Consider the following 17066-nt stretch of genomic DNA (forward strand, 5'->3'; position numbering starts at 1 on the left):
TGTTTGCACCATGTACAGTTAGGGCCTCTGCCTCTAAAATTAATGTACTTTTGCATCTTTTCCCAAAGTAAATGTCCTAGTTCTGTTTTATAGTATTAGAAAATAAGTTATTTAGCCAACTGGCAAACTAAGGAGATTTTCTCCAACATACATGTGAAGAAATGTTGAGGTCTTGTTGCAATTACCTACTGCTAATTCCCCATCACTAAATTTAATTTTCTTGCATTTTATCTGCTTTAAAAGAGGCTTGTATCGAACAACCCTTGAATGTAGTTGAAATTTTAAAATGCAAGGGACAAAGTACCTTCAGAAATAATGCAGAAAGTACACCCACAGCAAGTGAATGGCAGAAATAAGACACCAGCTCAAGGCAGCTGAGGCTGCTAGGGGGCTCTGTAGGACTGAATTGCAGTCATCAGTGCACAACTCTGTGGCTCTCTTATTTGCAGATCTCTATGGCTCGTGTGACCTCTAGGGGTTCGCTTCCTGTTGAAGTGCTTCTTTTCCTGTAGCAGGTATTTGCAGCAGGCTGGCTCTTTGTTACCCTTTCCTCTCTTCACTATGTAGGTGCTTTGAAGGTATGAATCAATGGGTCTCTCTATTATTCTGCAAAAGCAACCCTAGGAAGGACCCTTGATTAATGTTTGCTGTTTGTGCTGCACAGGTTTCAAATCTAGGAGAGGCAGAGCAGTTGGCTGAGTGCCTAACATCTTCCAGCAAAGTCATGTGGCTGGGCTCAGGGAGCACTTCCTGACCTTTTTATACCTGAGTTCAAGAATGTTAATTAGATTTTGAACTACTTTTAAAAATCTGCCTTCTATAAAAACTTTTAATGGGTTCCAAAGTTGCAGTATATGCTGCGGCATATGGGAACAGGGAAACTACAAGAGGTAGGAGATCAAGGCATTAGTGGATGTTTTTTGTGTTTTTTGTTTTTGGGGGTTTTTTTTCCAGTTGGAGTTTTCTTAGCACTGTTCTTCATGTAAGGCCTTACAGATTATTTGGGGAAAAGAAACCAAGAAAGAGATGGAGGCGTGAACCTGATGGTTATATTTCAAAATGTGTTTTGACTTGCTGTTTTTGCAAAGTGACATTTCCAGTCTTAGAGTAGCATCATTCTTGAACTGCACAAAAATGATCTATGAATTAAATGTTTGGTTTTATGGGTGTTGTTATAGTGTGACAGTTTTGGATGCTACTGCAGTGGGGAGTTCTGGGTTAATTAATACAAATCAGTGCTAAGCTCCAGTCAGTGCCCTTCTGCCACCTGTGCCAGGCAAATAAGGGGCAGGTGGTGAGCTTTTCAGTGTTTAGTAAATAATTTTGACAAATGTAGCAAATTAAATAAAATACATTTGACACAGCAGTGTTTTTGTTTAGATTTAAATAAAAAAAAAATACATCCAAGCTGTATTTTAATTTTAATAAATCTGACAAATGTGTTAAACCTTTTATTTTGCTAGATGTTAGTACACTGTTATCATCTTCAGAAATTCTGTTTCCAGAAACACCTTGTCAAATTTATAATGTGCATACATGTGCAGACCACTGTTCTGGTTACAATGTGGCTATGCAAAGTATTGATTAATGTAGTCGCTTTGCTGCCTGGGCAAAATCATAAATTAATTCTGATTCTTCTAAAACATCTCAATTCTGAACAATAGTGGTATTTAAATTTTGTTAGTTTTAGAATCTGTCTGTCCTAGGCATAAATTTAAGTAATACCTATTACCCTAAGTGCATTTATAAAAGTATCATGCTGTATCTTATTAATAAAATAAAATAGCTTCACTTTCAGAAAGTTCTTTGGCTTGCAAAATAGTATAACAATTCTGCATATTGCTTTAACTTATTAAACTTGCTTTTGGGAATACATTTGGAATTTCATTCATCTGATGTGCTCCCTCCTTGTACAGTGTCAGAGTAGGTGCATCTACATGTGCCTCTTCTAAGGGAGCTTAGCCTAAAATCGCCATTTTTAAGGCACATTAAGGGCATGTGCCTACACGTGCATACTCTTAATGCACCTTAAAACTGGTGATTTAAGGCTATGTTAGCCTAAATTTGATACCTGTATAAAGCAGGCATCAAATTTTGACGCAAATAGCTAAGTCGCATTAGCACACGTGTAGACGTGTTAATGCGCATTAGCGTGTCTGCACATGTGCTAATGCGACTTAGCTATTAACGCCTCAATTTAATGCATCTTAATGTGCATTAGTGCATCTACGTGTACACACACGCTTGAATCATTTTAATGTGCCTAAAGCAAAAGCACATTAAGTTTAGGTGCACATAAACACTAAGTGTGTCTACACATGTATTTACCTATGATATGGTTAGTTGTCTGGAGGTAGCTGCTGTCAGCTATAATGAATATTCCTCATCAGAGTATGGGTGATCGATATAGTACATGGGTCACTGATTTTCAGTGCGTGGGGTACCCCATGTCTCATGCACCCCTGATTTGAACACAGATTGCTTTTTGTAGAACGTCTTCAAGCTCCTAAGCAATAGGATCTGGGTCTAAGTAATATGTAGTATAAATGCAGCAATTCACATGTTCATAAGTTTTACGTATATTAAGTAATTTTCATAACAGCACCATGAAGCGCTGGTATCCTTATACTAAATGGGGAAACTGAGGTACAGAGTTCAAGTTAACTTTAAGGCAGTATGAGTTACTGGCTGAGTAGTTAGAATTTGGGGATTACTGGGTGCGTCTAGACAAGAGACACTGCGCAGTAGCATCACTCGGCACATACCACGACACAGTGCTACTGCACAGTAGTAGCGAGCTACTGCACAATAAATATCACCAGGCAGCTGTGCCGGGACCCTACTGCACAGTCATTTGGTACTTGGTTATACAAGTACTAAATGACTGCACAGTAACAACAGTGCAGTGGGCATCTCATATAGACATGCCCACTGGACTCTAGTTTCATGCTCAGATCACTAGGACACATTACCTCTGCCAGAGGCTTGGTGGAATAAACTTTAAGCAAAGTAAAGTCAGTGTCAAAAAAGAAATCAAAGTGGTTTATGGCAAAGTAATTTGCATGAGAAAATTAGCTGCAATTGGAGCAGTAGATCTTAAAATATAACTACTGTGTAATATTGTACTAGGAGAGCACATCTGATCATTGCTTTAACTATAGCACAGTATTCCTTCCAACATGTACACAATCTAGGGGAAAATAGGCTACCCATAGACGCACCGAAAGAGGTCTGTGATAACTTAGCATGAGAATATTAGTAAGTAGTACTTGTTATTCATGAAGTCTTGCATTAAGACCTGACTTAACTGTCATTAGGATTCTTAAAGTAAGGCTAAAATATGACCATAAAAAACCCTGTTGTTTATTTAGTCTGACTTTGCAGCTTCTTTCCAACTCTGCTATTGGGCATTGCAGGTGAGGCAGCTTTTTATAAGAAAAAAATTTCCTCCCTCCTGCTCTTACTTTCCAATTACACTTGTTGTGAGTAATTTCAGCATCATAATGATACATCTATTTTGGCATAATATGGTAATTTCAAATCCTGCTATTTTAATTCCACTCTGTTGCTCAGTACGACAGCACTTTGTTTTGGGATTTTGACTTTTGCGTTTCTTATGAGATGGTTATGTTCTCATTATCACAGTTTGCACTGGTTGCAAACCAATTCTTGTGATTGATCACCTAACATGCTGTGAGCAAATTGCTCTCTATGGTTATTTGTAATATTTGGATATGAAAAGAACCTCAAACTTTGAAGTCAACCCTTTGTTCTAGTTACACACCTACAGGACTGTTTTATTTTAGTTAAAATAATCTGAAACACCTTCCCCCCCGCCCGCCCACCGGCCCCCCCAAGGATTTTGTACCACTGCGAGAGCAGTTGTTTGAGGGTGAACTTCCTAAGATTGCCCACAAACACCGAAAATCTCCTCCTGTTGCAGGCTACAATAGGTAATCTGCAGACTTCTGGTTTTAAGACCTGATTAATACAAGGTGCTGAATATACATAATCTTTGTGGATATCTCTGCAAATTGAACATACTCATTATGCCATAGGATTCTGCCTTTAGAGAAAATTAGGCAGTTTAATCTCAATTTTGGAAGGTCACACATTTGCTGATCCTTTCTGGTGAAGAAAAAGATATTTCTCTATATCAATACACTCCTTTTTAGCAACCAGGAGGTGGGGTCAAGGAGGAGAGAACAAACCCCCTTCTCTATAATCATGTGCAGTCAAAATGGCCGACAAGGGGAAAAGGAGAATGTGGTGCTGTGCTTCTTTTCAATGAATCACAAATTGAGAAAATTTTATTTTATAGATACACAGGAAGAAATAGGCATCTCTTCAGGAAAGAAACTGAGTATAGCCGACTGTCTACTCTGAACCTCACAAGATTTCCTGGTTTGTTCCTTCAGTGTGCAGACAAAGTCCCCCATTCAGATCACAGAAGTAGGAGCAGTGGTTTAGATAAGCTTTTGGAGTTGGGTTGTGTTAAGAACCAGAGCTGTCCTCCGAAATTGCAGGAGTAGGGCACTGCCAGGATTTCTTTAGATGCTCGGTGAAAATTTGTTTTCTATGTGCAGCCATATTTTTTTAAGCAGACAACAATGTTAGGATGCATAAAGAATGAGATGGAAAAGTCACTTGTAATATCATTGTATTCCAATGTTCAATTTGGGTTACCTTGTCTCCAAAAAAATGACACAGAAGAAATTGCACTTAGATGTTGGACCGTAGGTCAAAGGCATGAAAAGATTTTCTTATGAGGAGCTATTAGGATTGTTTAGAGAGGTGTCAATTAAAAGCTAGCATTGTAAAAGTCTAGAAGGTGATATATGGTATACAGAAAGTAAATTGGGGATTAAATTAATTATAGTGGGTCCATTCTAAACAGTCTTTAATGCAAGTATTTTAAGTCAGCTGAGGAAAAAGGCCTTCCTTGTTTTATGTTGATGCCTAAAGCTCCAATTAGCACCCATTGTGCAGGGTGCTGTACAATATTTATTGTCCACAATCCATATTGAGTGAAGCATATCTTTTAGTGTCTTTGTAGACATTGACTCACAAGGTCTGCAAAGTGAAGGGAGTACATTTTAACCGCCATTTATTTCCAAAATACTTCAGCGACGGAAACATGGAAGTGCTTTCTAGCATCAGCATTCTTTATGTAGCATTCATTATTATCTGTATGCCCTGTCAGGTCAGCCACAGAATAGCGTGGCATTTTGAGGTCCATAAATAACTCGTCCTTCAAATTTGGCACATATCTGTGGCTGCTTCTTTATCGCTTCTTTATTCTTTATGATTCTGGATCATAATATGGAGCCACTCTGTGTACAGTAATGGTGGTTAAATTCTGTGGAAGGTAAGCAGTCATGGAGTGGAGGTAGCTGGATTCTGACACTTCAGCCTTCACGAACTATAGGACTTCCATGTGTTATTGGCTGATAAAGGGTCTGGGACCAGAGAGGCCTGGACAAGCATGAAAGGTGACTAACAAGGATTGTGATGGAGTATAGAAACACCAGAGCCTGGCCGCTGTGCCACAACGCTGTCCAGGACCACCTGGTGAAGGCCATCCCAGCTGCAGTGGGGGAGATCTCCGTGAACCGCACCGTCCCGGGCTGGAGAGCCGGATGCGCCCTGATATCACCATCACAAATGAGGGGGCCAAGAAGATCATGATCGTGGACATCACCATCCCATTCGGGAACTGGCGCCAAGTCTTCACGGACACCCAGGCTTGCAAGCGGAAGAAGTACACCCCACTGGCCCACATCCTGAGGGGCCGCAGCTATTACGTGATGGTTGCGCTCATCATGAGAACACTCAGAGCCTGGGGCCCCAGCAACAAAAGTGTCCTGCATGCCTGCCACATCTGCTGCTTCGCCAAGCTGATGTGCTGCCTCATGGTGTCCAGCACCATCCATTGGTCCCGTGACATCTACGTCGAGGACATCATGGGCCATCACCAATACACCGACCCCACCAGACCGACTGCTACCGGACCCAGAAGTCCACCAGGTGCAGAGGGGAACTGCCTGAATCCTCCTCTGCATCTGATGGGGTCCGAGAGGAATCTTCAATGATGGACCACTCCACTCCACCCGAAAAGGACCCCCGCGATAAGACTCTATAAGACTGCGAAACTTTTTCAACCTACCCCCTCCACGTTTAGACCATTGTATGGGCTCATGTGTATCTATCCTCTTTCTCTCTCAATGTTGCGACCCCACTCCCTCCCCTTCTCCCACCCCTTTCCCCATCCCTTAGTTGGCTAACTTTTGTATTTTCTGTAACCTAGTTGTGTTCCCCTCCTCACCCCCATCTCTCTTACATTAGTGCCTCGCTCAGACACTCTTTATTTCCCTTCTGGCTTTTTGTCATCTTTTTGGTCATGACTCATAACATTTACTAATACAATTCAATGTTCTCCCAGAATTACCTCTCAAAGAGCCCAAGAAACACCTCAAAAGTTAATATAACTCAAAAAAATGTGAGAGATACCTCTTCTCTCCCATTGGAAACCTAAAATGTCCCACCAGTAAGGTCTCTCTGGTGCATTCATTATTTTCCTGGAGAAGAATGAACCAACCTCCCAACAGTGTAAAAGCCAAAAAGCTTGACGAGCTGAAGAAGTGTAGTCTGTCTTTGTTCTCTCCTAACTTATACAAGAAAGAAGATATGATGTCCTATCATCGGTCAGATGAGATATAAAATAATATGATATCACCTTGTCCTAGGAGTTATCTGGGAGGGTTAACCGTTCTGCAGCAATCATGCAGAAGCCCCATCTTGTGATGCAGTACCCAATCTTTGATAGCCCAGACTGTACCTACAACACTGAGCAAGTAACATGAGGGCAGCAACATGCTTTGCATTCCTGTCCAACCTGTGTATTTTATTTCCAGACTTTTCTGGCTGTGAGCTGTCACAGAATTTTGTGGGTAATGTTCTCGGTGGACCTTGGTTGGGGGCAGCAGTGATAAGTAAACAGGCTTGAAAGTTCAATGAAAATATAAGATTTATCACTTTCAATAAACTTCTGCAACTTTTCTTAAGGCGGAGTAATATTTGAAGAGCAGCTATGACCGTGCAGTAAGGCAGTGTCTAACTAGGGACATGACAAAGGACAAATATTTAGACAAATATTAGAATGCCTTTAAAATAGCTAATGGGGCTTAAAAAGTGTTATAGGCTGCTTACAGACATGAAAACCCGCTCTATCCCCCCACGTCACAAGAAGCAAAACATTAGTTTGACCCAGCTCCACAGCGTCTGTATATATCATGTGCTTCAAGCGGGGCTTTTTGGGGCTTTTCTCTAAAGCTGATTCAATCAGCCATTAGATAAAGCACCAAAAAAGCCCTGCTGAAGCGCCCAGTCTATACAGTCATTGGGTGAGCTGGGTCAAACTAACATGAGATCTCTTCTGGGCATTCACTGGGTTTGGCACAGGGGTGAGCCAAGTTTAAAGTAAAGCACTGTTTTTTTGGAGTTTTTTATGTCTGTAAGCAGCCATCATTTTCACTGAAAAGCAAGGTGATGTTAGCAGAAGAAATAATTCTGTGGGGTGTTCTAGTTCAGGGGTCCGCAACCCCCAGTGTGTTTGCCAGAGCATGGCATGTGAAGGCATTTTGCTTTGCATGTGCCCTTCAGGGCAGTCGGCAGGGAAGGGGCTCGGGGTTGCAATGAGGATTGGGCCCCTCTCAGCTTTCCCCCCCATCCACCCAGAGGCATGTGTGCATCTGCTGCCAGCAACAAGCTGGCCTGGGGCTCCACAGACCTCAGTGCAGAAGTTTGCAGCCTCCCAGCTGCCTGCTCCAGCCAGCCTGGGCCCCTGCTGCCTGCAACAGAGCCTGGGCTGCTTGCAGCAGGTGGCAGGAAGGTTGCAAGCTGCTGCGCTGAGATCTGCGGAGTCCCAGCCTGGCTTGTCGCTGGCGGCGGGTGCATGAGTGCGGGCAGCAGGACAGGGGCCGGGGCTCCACTACCAACAAGTATGGGGCCCCTCATGGCTCCCCTGCCATCCGTGCCTGGCACACCACCATCTTACAAGTCAAGGTTGGGGTGTTTTTGGTACTCTGTCCAAAAATGTTGCCGATCCCTGTTCTAGTTGTTGGCACATTTACTTTGAAAGTTTCTAAGGATGCTGTCAGTTTTAACATCTATCAAGAAATGCTTAACGAAAACACATTTGGGAAAAAAAGAAGCATTGTCCCTTTCTCAACTTTAGTGACATTGAGAGACTCATAATTCTTTGAAATTAGGAATTAGTTTGTATTTTAGCCCTACAGAAAAGGAAGGATCCTCTGGGTAGAATAACGAGTAGTTTTTTGTAACTAGGCAGCCCGTAAGATCAATGGCAGTTCTGTGTGCTGATACCTCCCTATTCATATTGTTCCCGTCACTATGGTATTTCAATATGAAAAGAAAACTAATTTGGACCAGATTAGAATCCCTCATCTTTATTTGTTTAGAAATTCTTTCATGTGGAAATGGAAGTTTTGACCTTTGTAATGTGAAGAGAGACCATATTAATTCTAAATCTCCATTGTATGCTTTTTCTATACCCTACAAAACCAGTAAATAAGTGGATTTTTTTTTGTAACTTTGAATGTAGCTATGTTGCAGTTCATATTAATTGTAACTCACAAAATAAGGATCAATGAGGTTCAATAAGGAACAAGTACAAAGTCCTGCACTTAGGATGGAACAATCCCATGCTTCAGTACAGGCTGCGGGCTGGCTAGCTGGGCCGCAGCTTTGCAATAAACTGAATATGAGCCAACAGTGTGCCTTGTTGCCAAGAAGGCTAACAGCATACTGGGCTGCATTGGGAGAGTTGCCAGCAGGTCAAGGGAAGTGATTCTTCCCCTCTATGTGACACTGGTGAGGCCACATCTGGAGTACTTTGTCCATTTTGGGGCCCCCACTATGGAAAGGATGTGGACAGATTGGAGAGTCCAATGGAGAGCAGCAAAAATGGCTAGGGGCACATGACTAGGAGAGGCTGAGGGAACTGGCTAATTTAGTCTGGAGAAGAGAAGACTGAGAGAGCATTTAATAGCAGCCTTCAGATACCTGACGGGTGCTTCCAAAGAGCATGGAGCTGGACTGTTCTCAGTGGTGGCAAATGACAGAACAAGAGGCAACATTGCAGCAAGGGGGTTTAGGCTGGATATTAGGAAAAACTTTCTCACTAGGAGGGTGGTGAAGCACTGGAACAGGTTACCTAAAGAGGTAGTGGAATCTCCATCCTTCGAGTTCTTTAAGACCCGGCAAAGCCTTGGTTAAAATAATCTAGTTGGGGCTGGTCCTGCTTTGAGCAGGGGGTTGAACTCGATGACCTCCTGAGGTCCCTTCCAACACTAATTTTCTATGGTTCTAAATCCAGCATTGAGGAGGGAAGTGTTAATTTGTTGTAGTGTACATTATTTTGGTCATCTGGGATGTATTGTAATGATTGTAATGTTTGTTTCTTATAGTTCGAAGACAAATCTGATGCAGTTTTTGACCTTACAGAGAAATGTAAGTGCTCTTTTAATTTATATATACTTAAGAATGAGCTGAAGTTTAGTATTGGATGCATATTGCTTGTTAAACCCAAACCTGGTATTTTTGAAAATCTCAGTCTTTTTACCTCTTTCTAGGTGGTGATATTTTGGATGCAGAGATGTCTGAGGACACGGATCACAACCTAGCACCTGCCCTTGATGGCATATCCTATGGAATGCAGAATCGAGCAGGATCGGCAAACTCGCTGCTGGATGAGGATGATTATTTTCTGAACTCTGGGGATCTTGCCGGGATTCCAGTTGTTGGGAGTGACAATGAGGACGATCCGAATTTCTCTCCAAAGGACAGTCTCCCTTCTGTGATTCACGCTGAAGATAGCTTGGGAGAGGGGAAAAGAGTTACAGAACATGAGTTGGACAGTGAAAAAGAACTTCAAATACAAAATGCAATCCAAAAGGACCTCACTTCACCATTTGACCAAGGCCCTATTTTTAAGTCAATTCGGAAAGATTTTAGCATAACAAGAGATAATGGCAAGGAGACTTTTTCAACAAAGGAGAAAAACAGAGAAGGACCTTTTCAAGAACGTGAAAAACGTTTGGAAAAAATCCCTAAGGAGATAGATTCCAGATTGAAAAGCAGTTTCCATGATAAAACAGGTAACAATTGGACCCACAGAAATAGCAGTATAGGGTAACAGGAAAAAGAGAAATAGCTATAGTTCAGCATTAAAATGAGTTATTAAATGCATTTTCTTTATGAGCATAACGTGTCCAGCTGAATGCAGGGAAAACATTTAGCAACATTTTACAAGGCTCAAAATATAACAAATTTTGTTTTTAAAGCTAGAATTTTTAAAGAGGCCTAAAGGTATTTGATGTCTTACCTCCTCAAGTTCCTTTTGAAAACCACAGCCTAAACCCCAGTTTGGTTGCTTCCCCCAAAGGAAGTGTGTGTCATTTTAGACTTTTTAAATGTGATGTCCGAACAAGTTTTCTGCAGCCTGTGATTGAATAACTCTTTATACATCCACCTCCTCCTTGAGCTTTGTTTTTAAAGCACAGAGGATGAAGTTTAAATCAGTAAGTCTTCAGTGCAGTCAAGATTCTGTAAAATCCCTTTCTGAAAGTATTTTATAGTTAGATCTATGCTTTATATTTAACAAAAAAATACAACCATGTTACAGGGATATTAAAAGTGCAGGTTACTGTAAAAAGAAAAGAAACGAGTTTTTTGTAAGTAATGAATTGATTGATGCCTTTCACTGTTGATATGTGCATTTCATAGTGGTATTGAAACTCATTGATGCCTCCCAGAAGTGATCCAGGAAGCAACTTAAAGACCCACTTGCTAGGACCAAAGAAACAGGAATTTGCTTCATGTGGCCCCTTTCCCCAGCCAGCATGGAAAAGCCAAGGTGTTGCCTTTGAATCTGTTCCCTAGCTAAGGAAGCCTGAAAGATACCTGGTCCATTCACCTATTTCAAACTTGCCAGGCTCTAGAAGCCACAGCACAACATGGGATGCCATGCCAAACTTGATAAAAACTGGGCAACCTGAATTGAATATACAGTTTAACTCGGGAAATAAGAGAGGTAACTGTAGGGCTGGTCCAGGAATAAATTGTTCCTGACTATTGCTTATTGAAATTCTGCAGGGTGTAAAGCTCTCATGTTTGCCATTGTGTATGCTTGGTCATACACTCACAAATCCTTGTACGTTAATAAATATTTTGCAATCAATGCTTTTACAAACTTAGGCGATATGTTAGGGTAAATCTTTATTTTTAAAATGTTGTAGGAAACCCAGTATATTTTAACATATCAAATGATTATTCTCAAAGTTTATTTTCCAGGATATTAGTAAGGTAGTACCTTTCAGGTGATGGAAATGCAAAAGGCAGAAAAGCAAGAAAAAGCTGGATGAATACTTCTGTTTTGGAATATCCACAGCCAGATATAAATATTAAGTCAGAAACATGGCAGGATCATCAGAATATACTGGTTCACCTTGGGAGGCAGAGAACCACAGGGAAGGACGTTTGCTTCAGTATTTTATGACCATTTCATTGAAATGGAGAATTAATTACCAAGTGAAATGCTGAAAACATTCAATTCCCCTTAAGCACTCTCGCCTGACTTTCTGTGGGGGAAGAGGGAGCCATTTGGCTTAGTTGGTTTTAATACTTTAATACTAGGGAGGTTCTTAGACATTGTAGAGATGGACATTGATATGAGACCCTTAAGAGACACCAAGCAGTTACTCCTCTAACAACTGTATTCATTTACATTTAATGTAAATATTTTCCACAGTTACTAATCAAGTAGAAGAAACAATTCGGACACAGTTAGCGCCACAAGCTCCAGAATCGAATTTCAGGGTAAGCTATGGCATCGGCCACTTTTTACTTTTGTGAGTCTAGCAACATATTTTGCGAAGTTTAAGGTATAAACTTTAAAAGTGAATATTTTATAACAAATATGGTAGTGTTAGTATGGTGTTGTAGCCGTGATGGTCCAGGAATTAAGCAAGAAGCAAGGATTTCGTAGGGTGATATGTCTTGTTGGACCAAATGCACAGTTGGGATAGAGTTTAGACAAGCTTTTGAATGAAAGATATTCTTCATCAGGTCTGAGGTGTAAAAACTATGTTGTGCTGGCTTTTACTCCTCAGACTTGATGGAGAATATCTTATAATGAACATGCACTTTTTGTCTCCTTAGATCATTTTACTACCTGGCAAATTCAAATGCTGATTATTTTAATCTTACTGATCCTGTCTCTGAATGAATGATATCAGTAGAATAGTTGTATTTTGCTAATTGATTCTATGAAAGAAAGTACGGAATAAGTGAATTCTTGGGAGTTGACCACGGTTGGGTTGTGATTTCTCCCTATAATTTCTATGAGCCTACCACTTTAAAGTGGATGTTGTATTGTTTACAAGGAAAAAGTATTTTAGGGAAGGGAAACAGCCATTTTAAAAAATGTAATTTAAACATTAGGTGTGTCGTAATTCTTTTCCATACTCTTGTGTGTCAGGAGTCTAGCTACCTATTTTCTAGTAAGGAACCCATTGGACAAGAACTGGGGAATTCCTTTACACCAAGCATTAGAATTAAAGAAGAGCCTTTGGATGATGAATACGATAAAGCTATGGCACCACCACAGGGACTATTAGACAAAATTAAAGATGAACCAGATAACTCTGAGGTAAGTGTGCCTTTCTCTTTCATACTTTGGTTTTTATCCCAGAAACTGGATAAGGATTAAATCCTAAACTTGATTTGTTGATTGAAACTTAACCTTGAGAAGCAATACAATTTAATAGAAAGGCTCTTTCTTTTACCACCAGCAAACCCAAAGCTAATTATTTGTCCCTCTCTCATGACACCATATTCTTGAAAATATAATGCTGTTTCAGTTGAGTAAAAAAAAATGCTGTAATATGTCATTTTTAACATGGTTTATTGTAACATTTACAGCCAGAATAGATGCCTTTAGTTCAACCTATGACAATATCTTGTTTAAAAGCCCTGAAGCAGCCAGGGCCAGCCTTTTGAGCAGGTGTGCCACAAATTAGCCCCCACCCTCTCCGAGTGTCACTTCAATTCTTTTGCACAGTCTGCTGCTTTGCTTTTTGTTCTCTGCCCTATATGCTGATTTTATTTATTTTTTCCTCACCATGTGCCCTGCACAGAGGCTGCCCATGCTACTTTAGCATAAATGTCTCAGGTTGGTCACCCCTACCCTAAGTTTGTAATTCATATTTTCCTGAAAAAAAATTGTAAATTGTTACAACTTTTTTTTTATCTTAATAGTTTTATTTCCAAGCATTAAGGGCTAAGAACAATTTTAAAAAGAAATTTCAGAGCCTTGAACATAAAAGCACTTAACCAGATACCTAGCTCCTACTGATTTAAGTTTATAGTATGTGCTAGCAGGATTTTCTGAATTAAGACCAGAATTTGTGGAATTTTTGGTGATTTATAGAAGCAAGGTTTAGTGGTTGTAAAGTTAAGAATCCCTGGTTTAATGGACTGAATACAGTACTAAATGTCCACATCTTTGTTACTGGTTCATTTTGTGATTCTAAGCAAATCATTTCCATTGACCTCAGTTGTACTATATATAATATGACTGATACTTGCCTGATAGGCTGCTGTGGTAGTGCTTGTATAATGCTTTTACGAATGAGAGAACTGTGTGTATATAATGTGCACTGTGATCACTTAATATTGAGAAAACAAATATAGCACACTAGGGATCAAAATAATATTTGTGGGGATGTCAACATGTTCATTAATGTACTTTAGGTAATGCACATTAAATCTAGTACCTTTGGGAGCCTATACACGAGCGCGGAGGCTGCTCCGACACGCTGAAATTCCAGTACGTCAGAGCTGACTCGATTAATCGGTTACCCAGGTTAAACAGGTGGTTTAACCTGGTGGTTTAACTCAGTTAATCAAGTCTGTTGGAGCATGGCAATTACTGTACTCCAGCAGCCTCCTCCTACATCTCGTATATCAGTGTCCCTGTGCTTAAAAATGGCAGCAGGGGTGCTTGAACTAAAATTCATTGAATGAGTTGAATGAGTTCATTGAATGAGTTCAAGTGCCCTCCACCACCATTTTTAAGTACGGGGATGCTGATACATGAGATACAGTGGCGCTTTAATTAGAGCTGGTCTTGAAGCCACTCTGATCAAAGCACCACCCCCACCCCACTACTGGAGAACATGTAAAAGAGCTTTCCATTGTGAGGTACTAGAAAAAGGCCCATTAGCTTATTTTAATCCACATTAGCTAAAGAGCATGTTTTTTTGTGATGCTTTCATGGGCATTAAAGCATACATGTAGACATGCCCCCTGTCTAAGATGATATAAAATTTAGGGCTTGTAGACACTGTCCATCTGTCTCATGAGTTTGGTGCCTCTCTTCTGGCTCTGTTCTTGTTTTGATTTTCTGTTTGATCTCCATGCCTTGTTGTATCTTCCTCTTCTTTTGTGTCTGCCTATTTTATTCTTCCTATCTGTTTCTTGTCTGAAAATACTTTAAAAGCTGCTCCCTGGTGCCTGCTAGTTCCAAGTGAACAACAGTGTCACACATGGATAAGTGTAAAGAAAAACTTACTATATACTGATTAACACTGAGCACATTATTTGTAGCAAATTGTTTAGATTTTGCCATGCTTCCTGTAATATCCATGTAACAGTTTTCATTTTGTTCCCCCCCCCCATGATTTTTGTCTTAATGTTTTGTATTATTCCTGAATTTTGTTTACTCTCTGACCTGTTGTTGGGTATCCATGACAACCCTAAATTGGATTTTTAACTCTCTCTCTCTTTTGGGACTCACTATAAGAGTATATCATTCATTTGTATACTTAATAATGGGCAGATCCTTATTTTAGGCTGCATGAATATGGCAGAACGTAATGCAAGATGTCCTTTGCTTATCAAAGGTCATATTAATGCATGTCAGCGAAGACTTGGAAAATAAGTTGTACATAATTAAAATCGTCAGACACACAAATCCATTGGGTAAAACCTTGCAGGTATCAACTTCATTTGTTACTGGAGGGTAATACGGAGTGTGATGAGTTAGATTTAATTTTGCTTTGTTCAATGTGGAATGTTTTTCCTGCAGTCTGAAATACAGAACACTCTTTGGCACAAGCTATTTTTAAGGCTGAAACTTTCTAGCTTTCAGCTCAGATACATTGCAATGAATTTATGCTGTCTAAGGGCTTAATCTTGCACAATTGACATTAGGACGTGATCCAGTTCCTATCCTATAGTGTTTACAGCAGCCACCCTCAGTTTGGGTTGTTTTAAAACTTGCTTACAGTTGACTTGTAAAGTTTTAAGAGTTGCAAACCATTACAGTTTTTATTACCTAAAACACACACATGAGAGAATATTAAACACTTTAAAATAGGCTTTTGTCTGTCGTTCACACAAACAGTTTAGTTTCCCCTTTTTAAATGTTGCAGTCCATCAGTACCAAAGTGGACTAGTACCTCTGGGGGCTCTTGTGAGAATTCCAAAGATAATTCATTTAATTGTCTTAGCAAAGACATTCTGCAATTTTCCCTCATAACTCAACAGAAATGCTGTGAAATTTTTAACATGTAGTCCATAGGTGTTAGTGTCCCCAAGCACCTGTAAATAATTGGGTAAATCTCGTCTGGCTTTGTGGGCTCCCTGTTGGAGAGAAATAAATGCAGTGTGTGTTTTGAAAATAGTTTGAAATTTCCTATATCGTGCACTTCACTTACATGTAATGGATGAATGCATGTCTTGTTTAACCTGGGTTAACGCCATGGTGTTACCTATTGCTCACGTTGTAACCAACTGTAGTTCTCTGCCTGTTAAGTTCATAAACTGCTCAAGGGTGTAAGAACTCTTGGTCCCATCTTGTACTTTGTAACAATTTGTACCTTGCTTGAATATGTAAAGAACTTTGAACAGAATAGGTCCTGTCAAATTTCAGGATTGCCATTGGGACCATAAGGTGCTCTGAGAAACAAGTTATTGAGCATTGTTTGCATAGACTTAAGGTAAATGCATCCTCCGGGAAAGCATAAAGCCTCTTTGCAGTCCAAAAAATACAGTTGGGGAATGGATAGTTTTGTGTTCAAAATATTCAACTAAGTCTATTTGTTCTTTTTTTTTTTTCTTTTTTTTTTTTTTTTTTTTTTTTCCCTTTTGCTTTTAGGAATATGGCCAGCAGCCAAAAACTCAGGAAGGGGAGCTGAAAATCAGCGCTGTATTTTCAGTCAGTGGCAGCCCTCTTGGTAAGGAACAGGAGAGACCAAACTTAATTAAAATTGTACGCATCTGTTACATTCCACATTTGTTATTTCTAACTGCAGCAGAAATGAAGTCTGGTTTGACTTAGACACTTTGGTATATCTGTGGTTGGAGATTACAAAATACTTTAGAATCAAGAACTTAATCTGATAGGGCAGATTTAATTTTAGCAATGGGTGAAACTTGCTGCCATGCAGAAGGCCAGCGCAAGCCACATACATTTGCATAGCTTATGTAGTCCTAAAGTCTCACTTCAGGGAAGAAGTTAACTCAGTGCATTTTAGCTGGTAGTATATAATTTTTCTTGTTTTTCTAGCTCCACAGCTGACATCAGGTTTCCAGCCTGCTGTGTCATCCTCTGGTGTAAATAAAATGCTTCCTTCAGTTCCAACCACGGCCATCCGGGTTTCCTGTTCTGGCTGTAAAAAAATCCTCCAGAAGGGGCAAACAGCATACCAGAGGAAAGGCTCGACTCAGCTCTTCTGCTCCACACTGTGCCTCACTGGATACACTGTTCCAGCTTCTCGCCCACCAGCTTCTACCAAGAAAACCTGCTCAAGTTGCTCAAAGTAGGGCAGCATTTTAGTTTCTTGCTCTACCCACTAATATTCTTTATCTGTTGACTGAACTGTCTGCAAATGGTAATGTGAGCTCACTTTCCTGTCACTGGACAAGGACTGTATTATGCAGCTATATATGCTTTTAAACCTTTTCTGTCTACCACAGTTTTC

The 17066-nt window shown here is 40.2% G+C and overlaps 1 protein-coding gene across 6 annotated transcripts in view; it reads left to right on the forward strand.

Annotated features, from left to right (window-relative positions):
* Positions 1 to 488: 488 nt before the first annotated feature.
* The window catches only part of LOC102375298 (zinc finger MYM-type protein 4), a 54984-nt gene continuing 38406 nt past the window's right edge, over positions 489 to 17066 (forward strand). For 4 of the 6 annotated variants that reach the window (XM_025208045.1, XM_025208044.1, XM_025208043.1 and 1 more), the window contains exons 1-7: positions 489 to 578; positions 9489 to 9531; positions 9654 to 10178; positions 11831 to 11898; positions 12560 to 12730; positions 16241 to 16319; positions 16652 to 16904. In XM_025208045.1, coding sequence (XP_025063830.1) covers positions 9677 to 10178; positions 11831 to 11898; positions 12560 to 12730; positions 16241 to 16319; positions 16652 to 16904 — 1073 coding nt within the window. In that variant the 5' untranslated portion in view covers positions 489 to 578; positions 9489 to 9531; positions 9654 to 9676. Of the gene's footprint in view, positions 579 to 9488; positions 9532 to 9653; positions 10179 to 11830; positions 11899 to 12559; positions 12731 to 16240; positions 16320 to 16651; positions 16905 to 17066 lie in introns of those variants that run through there. The other 2 variants (XM_025208042.1, XM_025208047.1) reach the window with 2 other exon arrangements.

Source organism: Alligator sinensis, unplaced genomic scaffold (assembly GCF_000455745.1).
Source record: "Alligator sinensis unplaced genomic scaffold, ASM45574v1 scaffold547_1, whole genome shotgun sequence".
Taxonomy (NCBI): domain Eukaryota; kingdom Metazoa; phylum Chordata; order Crocodylia; family Alligatoridae; genus Alligator; species Alligator sinensis.